The following is a 19,979-nucleotide window of genomic DNA, read 5'->3' as shown; positions in this document are numbered from 1 at the left end:
TGAAAATATAACTGGTAATGAAGACCTATTGGAAAAGCAAATATATGTCCCATTGAAGTTTGTCAAGAACAGTATCTTCCTTGGAAGATAGGGCACGCATAGGGCACGTAATTCTGACTGAGGCCAGGTTGTTTCTGAGAAGCACCAACTTTTTATAACATTTCCATTAAAAACAGGTGTGTGTATTGGGAGGGATGAGTGAGGAGCATAGAGGAGATTATATATATAGTAATGTCATTTCTCAGTCCTCTCTGTGAGTTCATGTTGAATTACTTGTCCCCAGAAATTTTTTATAATTCAATTTTTTCATTAAGAATATGAACACATATAAGGTATTTAAAGTTAGAGAACCGACATTATAAGAGACTTTTATAGTTAAAAAAAAAAATTAAGAAAGTGCTGGAGAAGGTGTTTGTGCCCAGAATACCCTGGACAGTCTTTGTATTTTTTATTTCAAAAGGCAGACTTTAAATCCTTGTTACCTCTTAAATCTCTTTAGACGCTTTTTCAAGAGATCCTAAAAAATGCACTTGAACGCGACACTTCTAGACACGTTTGTTTCTCTGTATCTCTCAGTTTTTAAGATTCAGTAACTGTGTTCCTTTACTAAATGAAGTACGAAGATTGGGTTTTTTGTTTTTTAAAGAAACATCACTTAAAAATTATTTTGAAATAATCTCAAACTTATAAAAAAGTTACAAGCACAGTTCAGAAGCTTTTGTTTACTTGAGCCATTTGAGAGTTGTGTACCTGGTGCCCCAGTACCCCCAGTATTTTAGGACATATTTCCTGTTTCTTAGAAACAAAATTTTTTCTCCTGTATTACCATAAAACAACAGTGAAAATCAAGAACTTAGTACTAATACAGTACTACTATCTAATCCTTAGACGCCATTCAGGTGTTGATAGTTGCCCCCTAAATGTCCTTTATAGTGAAGGATCCTGTTCAGAAGGATACTTCGACTTTTATGATATTGACACTTTTGACGATTATAGGCCAATTATTTTATAGAATGTCCCTCAGTTTAGGCTTATCTGATGTTTCCTCATCCTGAGATTCAAATCGGGTATCTTTGTAAGAATATCACAAAAGAGAGACTGTTCTTATTGCATGCTCTCAAGTGGCAGATGATTTTGATTTGCTTTCTTTATCTCTTTTCAAGAAAACATTTCCTAAAAAAATGAACAATTCTGGTTAAACATGGTACAGAATTTGTAAATCTGCCCTGGAGAGGGGAGTGGTTACAAGAATTTAGTCTGAAGCAAAAGGTTAGATGGAGAGAAGCCTTTTTCTTGGTACCAAATCCCATTTTTAGAATGGAAGTTGTCTGAGTTCAGAGGGTGGCGGTGATATGTAATTAAAGCCAAATATCTGCTCATGGGTGTGGCAGGATGCAGCGGTGGGCAGAAGAAATGGATGCCAAACTTTATCACTACACTGCCAAACAAACAAGACCAATAAATATATGTACATACTTACACCATATACTCATATATGCAGTATTAGCGTGCACATTACTGTTCAGCCCAGTGTGGTGGTATAGAGAGCTAACCATAACAAAATTTAGACTTTACAAGATAGCTCTCAGCTACAAGCTAATGGCAAGTCTCTAACTGATCCATGACTCCATGTGCTACTGCTCTGGAAACTCCCAGATGGTTTTTCATGAAGTCATTATTAGCCCTGACTTCTTAGACTTCTTGCCCTTGGACAGAGCAGCTACTTGTTTGCTTCAGGACCTCTTGGTTTTTAGCAGTAATTGCAAAGGGGTTTTCATAAATGTTAGTTTCATTTTCCTCATCATCCCAGTGTCTGTTAGAGGAAGAACTAATTACCAGTTACTTGATTTCGTGTGTGTGTGTGTGTGTGTGTGTGTGTGTGTGTGTATTTTTTCTAGTCCAAGAGAAATTTGGATTGTAATACTTTGTATATTTTCTTACAGAAGAAACATGCTTTACGCTGCTATTGTCAAGCCATGCAAGTTTACAAAGGAAAAGGCTGGTCTCTTGCAGAGGATCACATTAATTTCACCATTGGACGTCAGTCCTATACTCTTAGGCAACTGGACAATGCTGTGTCTGCTTTTAGGCATATCTTAATCAATGAAAGTAAACAATCTGCTGCTCAACAAGGGGCTTTCCTCAGAGAATATCTTTATGTTTACAAGGTGAACACTTATTTTCAGGAGTGGATATTAAAATTATATTTGTCATTATTTTCAGCAAAAGGCACATTCAGTACTAGCTAATAGGAGTCTTATAAGTATTTTTATTAGAATATATGCAATTATCTGTCTTAATATGTCAGGCTAGGCTCTTTGGTCATAGATCTGAGTTGTGCTGCCTTTCCACAGTTCTCATAAAAGAGAATTTTAATATTCCAGTAAACATTTGTATCTGTACTTGGAATCTTAAAAAAAGAAAAGATTCCATGAGCTTTCTGGACTGTTTCTTCATTACGTATTTTTGAATTATAACTGGTTTTACAGTATATTGGGTTATCTCCCCATTTGGAAAGTACATTCCTCTCTTTTTCCTATGAAAGATAAGGAGATACGGATCTGTGGGAGGTAGATAGATTAATTTGATGTAATGCAGAAGAATTAATAGGAAGAAAAAGTATTTCACTGAGACAGGAGGATAGTTAACTTTAAAGCATTGTTTTGTGGAGAAATGGAAAGTTGTAATTTTTTCCTCAGGGTCCATGAATAGTAAATATTTTATCCTGCAAAATATAATTACCCTTTTATACTTTATTAATTTGAAATCATATGGGTAAGAATTTTGGAAGATAGGATGCTATAATGAGTCCAGGTAAAAAACATACAAAAATAAAGATGTGGTACATATATACAATGGAATATTACTCATCCATAAAAAGGAATGAAATTGGGGCATTTGTAGAGACGTGGGTGGATCTAGAGACTGTCATACAGAGTGAAGTTAAGTCAGAAAGAGAAAAATACTGTATATTAATGCATATATGTGGAACCTAGAAAAATGGTACAGATGAACCAGTTTGCAGGGCAGAAATAAGAGACACAGATGTAGAGAACAAATGTATGGACATCAAGGGGGGAAAGCGGCGGGGTGGTGGTGTGATTAAAAATAATAATAATAATAACAATAATATTTGGAGGTATAACATCTAGAGGGAACTAACTAGCGGAGTAACCTTAGGGAGATTCTCCTGGACCACAATCAATGATATCTAAAGTTCTTCCCAGTTATAAAATTTTATGACTCAAATATTAAATATTACTAGTAAAACTAGTAATATTCTTGTTTAACATGTTTTTAATATCTTGTGTATTAAAAAATGAGGAAGTACATTTTGAAGATACCTAAGTTTTCTCAAAAATTGTTCTTTTCTTTGGTATTTTTCCTAGAATGTAAGTCAGCTATCACCAGATGGTCCTTTACCGCAGCTTCCTTTACCATATATTAACAGTTCAGCAACACGGGTTTTCTTTGGCCACGACAGACGACCAGCAGATGGTTAGTAAAGTTTAATTTGGCTTTGTTACCTCTTGACTTTTTTTTTTTAAGTTTTTTCATCTTTTTCCATTTAAAAAATAATGTGTAGTTGTTAAAGAATATTTGAAAATAAACAACAATACCATATCATCTATTATCCTGCTACCTGAGCTACTACTTCCGGGTTTTCCTTCCAGCTTTAAAAACTAAAAACAATAACAACAAAATAGCCGTACTCATAATGACTTTTCTTATATAATATAAAGAATTCTCATGTTTTTACATAATCTTGATAAACATTTTTAATGGCTGTAAAATATTCCATTCAGTGCATATAAAGTATTGTAACATTTGCTTGTTATATTCCATCTTTTTGCTTATATAAAATCTAAGTTATAATAGACATTTTTGTGGATAAAACTTGCCTTAACATTTTATTATGGAAAATTTCAAATGTATACAGATGCAGTGAACAGTTGCCAATATTATGCTGTTCTTGTTGTAAGACTTCTTTAAAACATAGGATTGGGCTTCCCTGGTGGCACAGTGGTTGAGAGTCCGCCTGCTGATGCAGGGGATGCGGGTTCGTGCCCCAGTCCTGGAAGATCCTACATGCCACGGAGCGGCTGGGCCCGTGAGCCATGGCTGCTGGGCCTGCGCGTCCGGAGCCTGTGCTCCGCAACGGGAGAGGCCATAACAGTGAGAGGCCCGCGTACTGCAAAAAAACAAAAAAAACCCATAGGATTATTTCCTTAGCATTGAGCCATAGAATGGCAGTCCTGGGCCAAAAGTATAAATACATCAAGGGTCTTCATGCATGTTGAAGTAAACTTTGTAATTTTAAGCCTTCTTAATTGGAGCTTAATATGTTTCTTTTTAAGAGCTAATTTAGTAATTTATTTAAAAATATTTATCAGGATGCTTATAGCAGCATTGTTTTTAGTAGCAAGAAAAGTAAAACAGCAGGGAATGAATTGATAAATTTTGGTACATTCATATAATGGTTTCATGGACAATACCCACAACATAAAGCTGAGTGGAAAAGTTGCAGAATGATGGCTGAAATGTAATTCCATGTATATAAATTTCAAAAATATAAACCAACTCTATGAACTGTTTATGTATACACTCATTTGGTAAGGTAAAACAAATAAAAAATATGAGTGTGAATGCTATACTTCAGCTTCAGAGTAGCTCTGGGAAGAAGTGGTACCAGTGGAGGAGATGAAGGAGAGTGACAGGATTGGGGAGGGTGACATAGAGGACATCAACTCTATCTGTAACATTTATTTTATTTTTAAATAAAATTTGGGATCATATAACAAAGTTGACATTTGTTAAATTTTGATATACAAGTATTTGTTATATTATTCTCCATGCTTTGTGTGTATGTTTGAAATATTTCATATAAAATTGTAGACGACTAGGAAGATGTATTCTTTCAGAGTCAGAAGGAAAAAAGCATCAATAGTATAAGTTAAGTTCCAATCAGGCTAGAATTGGTAAGAGGATATTTTTCTCTCAGATAATTGGAAATAGGCAAGAATGGTATATGTGTTTATTTGGATACCGTAGACCTTTATTTTAAATATATTTCATTTGAGGGCAGGTGTTAATAAATATGTGTATTTAATAGTGACATTTTTCTCTTTTTTTTAAGGTGAAAAGCAAGCAGCTACTCATGTAAGTCTTGATCAAGAATATGACTCTGAATCCTCTCAGCAGTGGCGAGAACTTGAGGAACACGTTGTGGCTGTGGTCAACAGAGGAGTACTTCCATCCAACTTCCATCCCACAGAGTACTGTTTGAACAGTTACTCAGATAACTCAAGATTTCCGCTTGCAGTTGTAGAAGGTGATATACTTGAAGTTCTTTTCCAAAAAATATTTATTTATTTAATTATTTATTTATATTTATTTATTTTGGCTGTGCTGGGTCTTAGTTGTGGCACACAGGATCTTTAGTTGCAGCATGCGGGATCTTCTTAGTTGTAGCATGCGGACTTCTTAGTTGTGGCACGCATGCGGGATCTAGTTCCCCGACCAGGGATCCAACCTAGACCCCCTGCATTGGGAGCGTGGAGTCTTACCCACTGGACAGCGAGGGAAGTCCCTTGAATTTCTATTCATGGTTTTTTTTGTTTTTTGTTTTTTCCCACATCTTTATTGGAGTATGAATGCTTTACAATGTTGTGTTAGTTTCTGCTGTACAACAACGTGAATCAGCTTTTATTTGTTTTGTTTACAGTGTATTCAGGATAATGTGGGTTTTTTTGTTTTTTCTTTTAATTAAATTAATTAATTCATTTATTTGGGCTGCGTCGGGTCTTTGTTGCCGCGCGTGGGCTTTCTCTAATTGTGGCGAGCAGGAGCTACTCTTCATTGCTGTGCGCAAGCTTCTCATTGCGGTGTGCGGGCTTCTCATTGCGGTGGCTTCTCTTGTTGCGGAGCACGGGCTCTAGGCACACGGGCTTCAGTAGCTGTGGCACGTGGGCTCAGTAGTTGTGGGTCGCGGGCTCTAGAGTGCAGGCTCAGTAGTTGTGGCGCTCAGGCTTAGTTGCTCCGTGGCATGTGGGATCTTCCCAGACCAGGGCTCGAACCCGTGTCACCTGCATTGGCAGGCAGATTCTTAACCACTGCACCACCAGGGAAGCCCTCAAGATAATGTTCTGCATGCCAAATATGACTAGAAGTTGGGGATGCAAAAGTAAATTGAGTACTCATAATATAGTGAGCTGCATTTATAAAACCATGCAGTGGGGGCTTTAATACAGGAATATGCAATGTGCTTTTGAAATATAGAAGACAGAATGACATTCTTTGGTACAGAGAAATTGGGGAAATCTTCTTGAGAAGGTAATTTAAACTGGATCCTGAATAAATGGACGTTTACAAGGTGATAGGCAGAAATGCAGAGCTGTGAAAGCAAGGTGTGTTCAGAGAATTGAAGCATAGGGTGATGTATGGGGTTTATTCAAGTTATTAATTTAGGCCTTTCTTTTATAGAGCCAGTAACAGTGGAAGTGGCTTTTAGAAACCCTTTGAAAGTTCCACTTTTGTTGACTGATTTGTCATTGCTCTGGAAGTTTCAACCTAAAGATGTCAGTGGAAAGGAAAATGAAGAAGTTAAAGAACTAGTAAGTTGTTAAAAGGTATTTGTAATAAGCATGTTTCAGTAACAGTCTAACAGATGCTGTAATAGCATTTCAACTTCTTCTGTTCAGTGAGCTGAAGTTACTCTTTTTTTATGCTTATTTTCTCTAGTTACAAAAAGTATGAGATATGCTTATTGAAAATTGAGAGTACAGAAGAAGATGAGGATAGAAGTAAAACTGTTTTGTCTTCTCAGCATTTATTTCTTCCAGTTTTATTGAGATAAAACTGACATACAGTGTTGTATAAGTTTAAGGTGTACAGCATAATGATTTGACTTAACATACCTCAAGAAATGGTTATCATAGTAAGTTTACTAGCATCCATCATCTTATATAGATACGAAATTAAAGAAATAGAAGAAAATATTTTTCCTTGTGATGAGAATGCTTAGGATTTTCTCTTAACTTTCTTATATAACGTACAACAGTGTTAATTGTACTTATTATGCTGTACATTATGTTTCTGGTATCTTATCTTACAACTGGAATTTTGTATCTTTTGACTTCTTTCATCCAGTTCCCCATCTCCCCACTCCCTGCCTCTGATAACCACAAATCAGATCTCTTTTTCTATGAGTTTGTTCATTTGTTTATTTTGTTTTTGAGGTATAATTGACCTACAATGCTATGTTAGTTCCTGATACACAACATAGTGATTTGCTATTTCTGACATTTTTAAATGATCACCATAATAAGTCTAGTTGTCATCTGTCACCATACAAAGATGTTACAGGGTTATTGCCCATATTCCCCACATTGTACATTTCTTGTGACTCATTGACTTTGCAACTGGAAGTTTGTACCTCTTAATCTCCCTCACCTATTTCCTCCCACCCTGCCCCCTGGCAATTACCTGTTTGTTCTCTGTATCTATGACTGTTTCTGTTTTGTTATGTTTGTTCATCTGTTTTGCTTCTTAGATTTCACTGTCTTCTCAGTATTTAGAAATAACTACTTTAACACTTTTGTATGCCTTTCTAATCATTTGCATTTGTATGTTTTTTGCTCATATGTGGGATTCTCATTATGTATGTTGCTTTTTTCATTCTGTATTTATATGCATATTTTGGTATTAAAAATATTAATATTTCATTTTTGTATAATATTCCATAACACGAATGGTCTGTAAGCTGTTCTACTCTCTCCATTGGTAGTAGTTTTGGAAGTTTTCATTTGTTTACTATTATAATAATTCATTGGTGAAAATTTGGGTACATAGTTTCATATCCTGATTACTTCTGTAGGAAAAATTCCTAGCCATGAAGTTAGAATATTTTAGGGAATAAATATTTTAATACTCTTGGTTTCCCAAAAGGTCATACCAACAAGCTTTGCACCAGCAGTATATGGGGTTGGGTGTCTCATCTTTGCAAGATTAAGTATTCTTATCTATTTAAAAAAGTCTCGATCTTACAGGTTAAGAAAAATGCTGTCTTGCTATTTTGTTTTCCATTTCATTGATTTCTAGTGAAGTTGAAGTTGTTGTTTTTATATTTCTTCTTTTGTGAATTGTCATAACTTTCATTTATATTTATCTTTTTTCTTATGTATGTCTGTAATAATTTCTTTATATATTTAAGATAGTTATTTTTGAGGCAGGAAATTTTGTTACGCAGCTGATTGTAATAGAAATAACTTGGGCAAATACATTTTTTTACTTAGTTATTTATTAGTTTATTCACCAATATCTATTATGTTACTTATACTTCTTTATACTACCTTGCTATATGCTTTAATAAAGTGGTAAAATTTATTTTTAAATTGGGAAATATCCCAATATTTTGGTGCTGATTTATGAAGGGAGAACTTGAAAGAAGATGTCTGTTATACTAACTTTAAACTACTTAAACTATTTCTCTTGAAGCATTTTCATTTTTTTAAAGATTGCCTTATTAAGTCTTAAGTCTTGCTGCTTAAATTCATTGAAGACATTTTGTGATTATTTATACTTATTGTGAATAGTTTTGAAAGATTGAGGTTTCCCAGGCTCTATTCTGACTTGAATTTTAGCAACCTCAGTAATTTTTCTAATGTTTTTTGGATGCCTGGAATACAAATTAGAAGAGTATAAATTGTTCACTCTTGGAAAAGTTTTTTCAAAGTTCTATTAATTTTTGATGTATGTTAGTCTGTTCAAGATGTTAGGTTTAAAGGAGGTTTATTAAAGTTAAGTGAAAATTGTCATTGTGTATAATGAAGTTGCACTTTTTTCTGTAAATTTCACACTCTTTGGGTTTCTTCATGAGCTTCTACTGGTGATGGACTAAGATGCTGAACTGGAATTTAGGGAAATGAAATTTTTATTTCTTGTGTCAGTTAACTAATTTCATGGTAAAAGTTAAACAGGGTTTATGCGGATTAAGTTTACCCCAGTGTGAGCCAACTTTAGCTCTGCTTTTGGAAGAGACAGGACTTTTTTGCTCTCCCGCACTGCTGTTATTGTCCACCAATCTTATGTATCCTACTTAAGCTGTTATTACTTTTTCCATGTGTAATTAGCCAATTTGGAAAAAGAGGCTGGTCGGAGTAAAAGAAGAAAAAATTTGCTCTTATTGCAAGATTAAATTAAATGGCCATTTTTTTACGATGAGCAACTGAACTTGTATCTCTTGAGGTTTTATCTTCTTGGTGGCTATGACTTTGAGTAGATCACTTATCTTCTGCAGTTGAATTGGACTGAATGAAATGAAAATAAAATAAATCAAGTACCTACTACTGCATGACTTTACTGCCGGTGTGAAATCAAAGCACTTTGCATATTGCTTAGCACATGGTGAAAAGCTAATAAACGCTAACTATAACTGTTGTTATTGTTCTTAAATATTGATACATAGAAATGTTAATAATCTGATACTTTATTCATTAGAATGTATATTTTACATAATTTACTTTTCAGGTAAAAGGTGAACCTGAAATGATTGGAACTGAAGTTGTTTCAGAATTCTTAATTAATAGTGAAGAATCTAAAGTGGTAATTGTTTCATTATTTTTCTGTCAAGTCTTTAAAAGTAAGATGAAAACAAAATTTAAAAATCCATTTATTCAGTTTGTTTTATATTCCAGTTTTCTTAAAAAAAAACTAAAATTTGGAATATTAGGAAAGTGAAATTGCACGGGGGGAGATTGATTGGGAAAGTAGGTTTGCAGTGGTCTTTAGTTTGTTAATTTCCTAAGAAGCCTGGTGAAAAAAGTTTTTGCTTTCTTCTTGGGATGAGTGTTGTAATTTCATATGATATTTGGTTGACCAGAATATTTTGGTTTTTATTAAAAGTATTGATGAGGATCCAGGCCTATAACTTTTGAATTTAGAAAATTTCTTTTGAAGAAAATGCTTTCTAGTAAGAGAAATCAATTGATAGTTAAGTTTAGGTCATGAGTTTATGTTGATATTAAATTATTGATATTAAATTATATTGATATTAAATATAAATTCTGCAGTATTACAGAATTTAGGTATTGCACTATTTAAGAGACTATGAAAACAGATAATAAGAGTGACTTAAATATCTCCACAGGCAAGGCTAAAGCTCTTTCCCCATCACATAGGGGAGCTGCATATTCTGGGAGTTGTTTATAATCTTGGCACTATTCAGGGCTCCATGGCAGTAGATGGCATTGGTGCTCTTCCTGGATGTCACACAGGTAAAGCTATAGAAACTAATAATTAAATCTCCATAGAATAAAATGAAAAATGAGGTATTTTAAAAATAAGTTTAATGTACATTTAGTAAGGCATTTAATCAAATGAAAGAATGAATAATTTGGATTATTTTTAACTCTGCCATTGCTTCAAAAATAAAACAACTTTATTCCCTTCTGATGTATTTTTGATGATTCTTTGGTTCTACCCTATGTATTTTTCTTTTTTGTTATTGATCCAAATTTAGTAAATTCTAACTAAATATATTCTAACCATTGGTTGAGATGTCTGCTGCCAGTACAAAAATTGTCTTAATATATTCTATTTTTTGAATATGAAAACTAAAGACCAGTGTTTTCATATCATTGGATGTGAAACACCTTAAATTCTGTCATCTGTTTTGTAAAAAGAGTAGGATTTAGAGTTAAGCTGATATTCTTGGTGCCCCAGATGATAAGTTTTACAAAGTTTTGAAGAGTAAAACTACCAGATACATGTATAACATGGTTTGCCTTTTTTTTGCCCTTTAATTTCAGGGAACCCTTCTAATATTACCTTGTAATTGTTATTTGAGTTTAAGTTGACAAGATGCTAGAGAGAGAGTTTACTATAAAATCCATCACTTCTATGTCTTAATTTTAGTAGCTAAGTCTTTTTTTTTTTTTTTTAACAAATTGTGGTCATTGGCAGACTTGAATTTAGCATTTACAAAAGCTGATTATATTGGGAAATCTTTTGGGAACACTTGGAAAATTTGTTGGTCCTTTTAACCTTCAGTTGGGTATTTCTACTTTCCTGCACATCTAGGATAATTCAGTAAAACATTTTTTAAAAAGTATACAGAAGTGGAATGAATCCATAAGAATTCAAAAATTATAAACAAAAAATGGTTACTAAAGTTGAATATGGTGTTTCTGCATTTTAGTACTATATGTGTAATTGACACTAAAGTTGAGGATGGTGTTTATGCATTTTAGTACTATATGTGTAATTCTTGGTTGAAAAGCACCAGACAAGATTCTTTTATAAATAATCTTGCTAATTTTTGAATATTTTAAGTAAGTAAACTGAGTGTTAAAAACTTTTTGAAGCTTCTTTCCTTTCCCACTGTACCTACCTAGGATTTTAATCGAGTACCACAAAGTTACGGTTGTCAATAAATTATAGCTAATTGCTTCATTTAAGGTACCAAATATATGCATTAATAAATATTTTATGACATTAGTGGGAGGAGAACCTGAATTAACTATTAAATTGCATCTTATAGCAGAATTTTTTTGAAGTTTTAGTGTAGTTCTATTTACTATGTAAAATGCTAATAGGGATCTGGGTCAGATGAGGTATGGGAAATGCTACATTGTGTGTCTGGTCTGGGAGTATCACGGTGATCTTCAGCACATTAAAGGCTCTAAGTATTCCTGCAGGAAATACAGTTGTACACCCTGGCTTTTTTCACACCTACATGCAATGTGTGGAAGCTTTTGAGGAAAATCTCACATGATTATTAAGTGAGTTTAATTTTGAGAAAGCTACCTATACTATCTTTAATTTTCTTTGTGCAGTCTATTAAGAAGATGTAGTTATTTAAAAATCCAGAAATAATTCAAATTAGTATATATATTGAATATGAGTAGCTGTTCTGTCAGATAGATCTTTTTGGTTAATAGCCATTATGGTTAAATATAGGTTTCAAAAGCTTCCTATTTAGTAGTCCTTCTGCAAAGTAAGTAAATCCTAACAAAATGAGAAATTAAGCAGCATACAATATGTGTTGTTAAGCATGGAAATAAAATATGCTTAATTCTTTGATTAACAATGCTAAATAGTAATTGTCCAGAATTTTTCTAGAAATAATCTGAAACATACAGTATTCATATATTCAAGCTAAATTGATGTCAGTTAACATACCAAATTATTTTAGGGCATTGATTGTTTTTTATTTCAGGAAAGCATTCCTTGAGTATGTCAGTCCGAGGGAGACAGGATTTAGAAATTCAAGGTCCTCGACTTAACAACACAAAAGAAGAGAAAACATCTATTAAATATGGTCCTGATCGACGTCTAGATCCCATAATCACTGAGGAAATGCCACTGTTGGAGGTATTTCACTTTTTAAAATTTCATGCACTTAATAATTTATCTGTAAGGATGATATTTTGGGTAGATTAATTTTAGACTTTGGTATTATTGATAGATTGAAATGCACTTTTAAATTCTTGGGGACTTCCCTGGTGGTCCAGTGGTTGAGACTCCGCACTTCCACTGTGGGGTTGTGGGGGATGCGGGTTCGGTCCCTGGTTGGGGAGCTGAGATCCCGTGTGCTGTGTGGTGCGGCCAAAAAAAAAAGGTGATGCTGAACAGATGTAATTCACAAAGATAAGATAATCATGCAAATTAGCATTAAGTCACAGTCAGGTTGTAAGATATAATCCTCAAAATACTAATGGAAGTTGATAAAAACCTTCTGAAAGAACAATTTGGCTATTATTAAAATCAATGGCTCTTTCTGGGTAGGATATAAAAATAACAGGAGTTAATTCTTGTAAAAAATTTAAGCAATATAGATAATTTTTATATGAATAAAACCAATATTCCCTTCACTTTCTTTGTATCCCACCCTGTCATACTTTCATGCCATCCTTTAGTTGCAAAAGATAGAAACTGATGCTGGGTAGCATAACCCGCCTCCCCCCACCAATATTATTTAGTTTGAAGGATTTTGGAATATCTCATGGAAACTAAAGTATCACAGAACAGTAGGTCTCAAGGAAGAATAAGGACTCAGCAGCTCCAGGGAATTCGTAAAGCCTTTAGAAAGCATTACTTTTGATATGACTTCAGTCTTACAACTTCTGGTCTTTGTGCCACTTCATTACAAATCTAGGAAAGAACTATGGCCCACCTTGAATCAGGTGTTTACCTGAGAGGCAGGCCAGTGGCACAGCCATGAAGTATAAGTGTGAACACTGGAAGGAGGGTCTTCCTCCTGCATCCTCATGTTTCCCTAGTAGGGGAGTTGGAAGCTTAGTCATTCACCTTCAGAAAGCGCCAGTGATTCCAAACTGATGTTTCTCTTTACAGACCTTTCATTGTACACTTATATATATTTTTAATAATCATACTGCACATTTTATCCTGTGACTTGCTTTTTGTCTTTAACAACAAAACTTTGTTTTTGTTTTCAATCAGTAAAATTCTTTTTTAACAGCTAGATAAGGTGTTTCTTTATTCAGATACATTATAATGTATTTTAATCATTTACGTATTGATGGGTGTAGTTCTAGTTTTTCATCATTACTGACAGTTCTGCAGTAAACATTATTTACATATTTTGTTCATGTTCTAGTTTAGACTAGGCTTTTAGAAATGGAATTGTTGGGTCAATCATGCAGTATACTATAAAATTACCTTCAGCAAGGCTGTAGGAATTGACACTTTTCCTTCAGAATGAGAGTGCCCATTGCTTCATATCTGTGCCATAATGGATACTATCAGGTTTTTTTTTTTAACTTCTGCAAATCAAAATGGCATTTCTTTGATAACTGATAGGTTAGTCAATCTTCATTTTTTTCGTCTGTATGATTTTTTTCTTCTGTAAGTCCATATGATACCCTTTAATTGGGTTACTTCCTTTTTCTCATTGGATGATTTTATGGGTACTAATCCTATAGTGGTGGGGTAGGTAACATGCTCATGAAAATGGTGATCTGTGTGTGTTAAGGGAAAGGTATTGTTGAGCTGCATGTATTCTGCCCAGATTTTACACTTCCTTAATTATGTTGCATTTAAAGAGTTGTGTAGGGCAAATAAAAGACTCATTAAAGACTGATGGCAGTGCCAGTTTCTGTTTGATAAATATTTGCACATACTTTAACTTTGATTTGGTGTCTTTCACCACTTAAAGATTTTTAACTTATATTAAATCATTCTTAACTGATAGTCCTTTACTTGGTTGCTTCTAAGTTTTATATTTACTTACAAAGACTTCCCTAGTCAAAACTTTTATAGTTTTATTGTTTAGTATCTTTGCTTTGAAATCCAAGGGAATATACTCTATGAATGTCAGGGGGTAGGGATCAAACTTTGTTTTTAGTCCCAATTACCATTAATTGAATATTGGCAACTTATTATGGCATCTTTCTAATATACTAATATCCTGAAAGTATATTATTCAGATGATACCTATTCTCCTTGACATTTCTTCTTCTGTTTTTGTGTCAGTTCCGTACTCTTGCTTTATCATCTTTTTTTAATTTGGCAAGCCGAGGCCTGCTCATAATAATTTTTTTCTTACACTTGTGCCACTTTTGTCCAAGTTTGTCAAGTTCCCACAATAATACAATAATGAAAATTGGCATTTTTATTACAATTGCATTGCTATAGCTAGGAGTTTTGAGACTGAAGATGAAATGAGTTGGGATCCAAATGTTATTTTAGGGCTATTCAATACCATTGTAGTTTAGAAGTCACTAACTAATAAACACTTTGCTTAAGATTGTATATGTAAGAATTTGCTAGATATTACTTGCAAAAGGGGAGATTCTGACCTCTCTGGTTAAAGTTTTGAGATAAATCAGTAGAGAATACCAAAATACTCAGTTTTTATAGATTCTCCTAGCTTATGGTTTTTATTATACCATATCAGTTAAATGTTCTTTAGTTATTAAGACTGTTAAATGTGCCAATGGTTTTTAAGTACAATGCTTCTCAGGCACACATTGTTAAGGATAGAGCTTAGCTTTTCAGCTTCTGTCTAAGCCCATCTCTATATGATCTTGGAAAGTTTCTTCACTTATAAAATGAGGGAAGTTGAACTAGTTGATGTTTGACTTTAAGTTCTGTTTAACTCAACAGTCTTTAAATTTACATTCATCTTGTTTTCGATATTGCTGGTTCTGTACTTAACTTGGCCTCTTGCATACCATAGTGTTTTTTTTGTTTTGTTTTGTTTTGTTTTTGTGGTACGTGGGCCTCTCACTGTTGTGGCCTCTCCCGTTGCGGAGCACAGGCTCCGGACACGCAGGCTCAGCGGCCATGGCTCACGGACCCAGCCGCTCTGCGGCATGTGGGATCTTCCTAGACCAGGGCACGAACCCGTGTCCCCTGCATCGGCAGGCGGACTCTCAACCACTGCACCACCAGGGAAGCCCTGTTTTGTTTTTTTAATTTTATTGTTACAGATGCAGTTCTCCCTGAAGAGGGTGTTCTAGAGCAGAGGACCTCTTGTTCTACATAATACAGCAACTGGTGTTTGGTTGATTAAACAAAAAAGCTTGTAAAGTGAATAATCAAAAAAACCATAATAGATCCATACCCTAAACATTTTACCTTAATTGAAAACATACGAATATCCATTTATTTACTATTTTGGGGGTGTGGGTTTAGATTAGAGGCCTTTTCTATGAGTTCTTTGTGTTGGTATGGGTTTCCTAATAGGAGTTTCATTTCATCTTTCATGCTTTCTTCCACATCCATAAGTTGACATTTTAAGTTTCCAGTTTTGGTTTCTTCAGAGTGAGAAGCTAAAGGAAATTGTTAAGTAATCTAAGTACAGTATATGTCTAGATTTTATCTACAGATAAAAGTTGTACTTTAAGGTATAAAAGAGGGTGGGTTTAGTAGAAAGCCAAAAGCTACTAATGTTCAGTTCCATAAACATCACTTAGTATTTTCTACTGAAATACTAGAGAACTTGGTTAATCCAACAGACATGGTATGATGGAGGTTAGTTAAGAGACCTTATATTATACTTGGATGAACAGTAGTATACATTAATATTAGTAAAAAAAATCATAGAATATTCCCATTCCTAATATCTTATGTCAGAAATACTTTATAGAGTTTGAAGTGTTTAAGGAAGTAGTGAAAGACGTAATCAATCTACAACATCTGATGAAATAGTCTCTAACAGTATATATTTATCAAAACAAGATTGAGGATGAAAATTAGGGGAACTCATTGAGAAAAGATAAAGTGTCATGTGTTAACTCTAATGTGTATAGCATACTGAAAGCAAACAGTGAGCTATGAGCTGTATCTACTTAGAAATATTTTGTATTTAAGTTCTGTTGGAGAAAAAATGGCGTCATTCCAAAACTTTTTCTTCACTTATTAATTTTTAACATTTTGTTAGGATAAATTTTAACATAGAATAGCAGAAAGAAGAGCAGGCCCCTTCAGGTTCTCACTGCATAGGCAATAAGTTGTGTATATGTAGTTTATTCAACCAGACTTGTCTGTCACCTGTGTCCAATCACTTGCTGTTACAGATAAAACCACAATGAATAACCTTATGCATATCAGCTTATATATTATGTATATGCACATCACACATATATCTTTAGGATAAATTAGTAGAAGTCACATTCCTGGTTCTTGGTCTTATTTTCCATTAAAATTTGAAGCTGTCCAAAACACCACCTGTTTAAAAGGACTTTTAAGGACTTCCCTGGTGGTGCAGTGGTTAAGAATCCACCTTCCAGTGCAGGGGACGCAGGTTCAGTCCCTGGTCGGGGAACTAAGATCCCACACGCCATGGGGCAGCTAAGCCCGCGCACCCCAACTACTGAGCCTGTGCGCTGCAGCCAAGAGCCCACATGCTGCAATGAAAAGATCCTGCGTGCCACAAGTAAGACCCAATGTAGCTGCCCCCGCCCAAAAAAATAAATAAAGGACTTTCAGCAACAGTGCATTTGAAGTAAAGGCTAGATACACTGGTTCTCCTTAGAGTCAACAGTGTATTTAGTAAAACCTTTATTCTAAAGGTATATTACACAGTATCCTACAAGTGGTGTATCACTGGTCTTATTCTATCACCCTTCCCATTCTACCAGTGCTGTAGCCTTATTGATGGTATCTGGGTATCGGTGTGTGTTTTAGTGTGTCTTTACAGTACTCTGTTTCACTTGTTACTTACTCATGCAGTTGTTTTTGATATAACAACTCAAAGTTGATATTCCCTCACAAATTTTAGCTTATTTGATTAAGCTTATTTGATACTAGCTAATTAGTACATCATCAGTGTCTTTAGTATAATGCTATACTTGGTTTATTTTTTCCCATCTTCTTAATCTGTGTTTTGGATTTCTGCCTTAATCCCTTATTTTCTCATGTCAATTTTTAAAGTTTCTGATTTCCCCAAATTTTATCTGATTCCTTAAGAATATGGCCATAATGAAGTCCTATTCAAACTTAGATTAAAAGACACAGATATTTCCACTGGACTTTCTTTTTTTTTGCGGTACGCAGGCCTCTCACTGTTGTGGCCTCTTCCATCGCGGAGCACAGGCTCTGGACGCGCAGGCTCAGCAGCCATGGCTCATGGGCCTAGCCGCTCCGTGGCATGTGGGATCTTCCCGGACCGCGGCACAAACCCATGTCCCCTGCATCGGCAGGTGGACTCTCAACCACTGCGCCACCAGGGAAGCCTCCACTGGCCTCTCATAACTCCTTTGGGACAGCCAGCTGTAACTTTATTCCTCATACTGTTACCTTTATATTCTTCCTTTCTTAGATGCTGTCAGAGTACTTCTGACATTTATTCTTCTGGATCTTTTAAATGCAGATGACTTACTGGATGATTTTGTTAGCCCGTATTTCCATCTCTTATCTGAAATCCTGAGGCCAGGCATGTGTTGGAAGTCAAATTTTTTTTTTTAATTTTTAGAAATTGTGCATGTACATGTGTGTTTTTATCTAAAGTGTTATGTGACCCCTGTTGGGTTTGTGGCAGCACCTGGTAATCAAGCACATTAACGTGGCTTGAGTGAACCACATGAATATCACACTAAATGGAAAAGGTTATAAAGAGCCTCCATTTGTCAGATCAGGTTTTGCTTCCACACAGGTTACTGAAAGCCTGAGGATGTTCGAAGATAACGGCTTTTTAAATTATACATATGGAATCATGCATCTGTATGCTTTTCCCTTTTAAGACCTGTTGTGCATCTTTTCATTTTAATGATGTATAAATAGATAGTTGAGCTACTTTTTAAGTTGACAATGTTAAGGGTTTTTCAGCTGATAATTGTTCATGTAACCATGCTAAATTACTTACAGCTTCTCTTGTCCATAATCTACACAGTTGTGAAAGTTTTGCCGGTGGCCCTCTAGTTATTGACGCTGTACCTTTAATTCATAACTCTGAAATCTGCTACTGAGTAACACTGGTCTCTGTCTCATTCTCTTTTTTAAAATGGAGGTCTTAATACCACATACCCAGGGAGATATCAAAGAGAATTAATAAAATACTTGTAAACCTGTAGTAAAGAAATACAGCATCTTAAAGTGTTATTAATTAGAAGTTCAGAATTTTTAACAGACAATATAATAATATTTTTTCCCTCCAATGCAGGTGTTCTTTATACATTTTCCTACAGGGCTTCTCTGTGGAGAAATCCGAAAAGCATATGTAGAATTTGTCAATGTCAGCAAATGTCCTCTTACTGGATTGAAGGTTGTTTCTAAACGTCCAGAGTTCTTTACTTTTGGTGGTAACACAGCTGTTCTAACACCACTAAGTCCCTCAGCTTCTGAGAACTGTAGTGCTTACAAGACTGTTGTGACAGATTCTACCTCTGTGTGTACAGCACTCATATCATCAGCTTCTTCTGTAGACTTTGGCATTGGCATAGGAAGTCAGCCAGAGGTGATTCCTGTTCCCCTTCCTGACACTGTTCTTCTACCTGGAGCTTCAGTTCAGCTACCAATGTGGTTACGTGGGCCAGATGAAGAAGGTGTCCATGAAATTAACTTTTTGTTTTACTATGAAAGTGTTAAAAAGCAGCCTAAAATACGGTGAGTATTATAAAACTTTTTAGGTTTAACCTCTGCATCTAATATATATAGATATATATACACCCATTCAAATAAACATTTTGATATTTGTTAACATATGTCATAGTTTACTAAGAAATTACTCCCTTCCAAATTATGCATGAAGTTTATATCTGAGGTTGTCCCTAATCTAACTGTAAGTTCTAAGCAGCCAAAAGTGGAAAAAATTAAGCTACATTAATCTTTTTCATGCTTCTTTTTATAAACTTCATGATTCTTTGATACAGCTAAGTACTATGGCCAAAGTTCTCACATAATAATGAAATTCACAGGTATCATGTATTAAAACACGGTGTCATTTGTATATGAAGACAACTTGCCTACAGTCATCCTTTTTAAAGAAAATTATTCTGTTTTACTTTTCCTTTTCCGTAGTACCCTCCCCTGCCTCCCAAAATGTATGTATTTGTAGAGCACATGATTTAGGTGGTGGTATGGGCATTGCTGAAGAAATCAAACCTAACTGACTTATACAAGGATCTGTAGCCTGTAGCGCAATAGAGTATTTTATGATAATGCCATTGTCATTTTTACAAAATTAACCGGGAATAATTGTGCTACATTTTAAAATTTAATAAAATATCTTGTAAGGCTTACTGTGAGAACAAAAAGATATAATATTTGTAAGGACAGGTACATTTTAGGTCCTCGGTAGATGTTAATTCCCCTTAAGAAGATGATAGAGTTCTCTGGCCAAAGCAATCCATTAAGGCTTTGTAGAATGTAGTAGTGGTAAAATGAGCTTCCAAAGAAAGTAAAGATTTCAGAATTTGGATCAAAGGGGATAGGCAAGAGAGTTGTCGGTATTCCAGGAAGTAACTGTATATATGAATGAAAATTTCCAAGTTGGGAAGTATGAACTGCATATAGTT

The 19,979-nt window shown here is 34.7% G+C and overlaps 1 protein-coding gene across 3 annotated transcripts in view; it reads left to right on the top strand.

Annotated features, from left to right (window-relative positions):
- TRAPPC8 (trafficking protein particle complex subunit 8) overlaps nt 1-19,979 on the top strand; it is a 93,650-nt gene that overhangs the window by 44,154 nt on the left and 29,517 nt on the right. For 2 of the 3 annotated variants that reach the window (XM_060119033.1, XM_060119034.1), the window contains exons 13-20: nt 1,944-2,168; nt 3,390-3,498; nt 5,138-5,332; nt 6,484-6,614; nt 9,529-9,603; nt 10,148-10,274; nt 12,218-12,372; nt 18,626-19,068. In XM_060119033.1, coding sequence (XP_059975016.1) covers nt 1,944-2,168; nt 3,390-3,498; nt 5,138-5,332; nt 6,484-6,614; nt 9,529-9,603; nt 10,148-10,274; nt 12,218-12,372; nt 18,626-19,068 — 1,460 coding nt within the window. The remainder of the gene's footprint in view (nt 1-1,943; nt 2,169-3,389; nt 3,499-5,137; nt 5,333-6,483; nt 6,615-9,528; nt 9,604-10,147; nt 10,275-12,217; nt 12,373-18,625; nt 19,069-19,979) is intronic. The other variant, XM_060119035.1, reaches the window with a different exon arrangement.

Source organism: Mesoplodon densirostris, chromosome 15 (genome assembly GCF_025265405.1).
Source record: "Mesoplodon densirostris isolate mMesDen1 chromosome 15, mMesDen1 primary haplotype, whole genome shotgun sequence".
NCBI classification, from domain to species: Eukaryota; Metazoa; Chordata; class Mammalia; order Artiodactyla; family Ziphiidae; genus Mesoplodon; species Mesoplodon densirostris.
The sequence above is the reverse complement of the archived record's forward strand: the minus strand, read 5'-3'. Positions and strand labels throughout refer to the sequence as shown.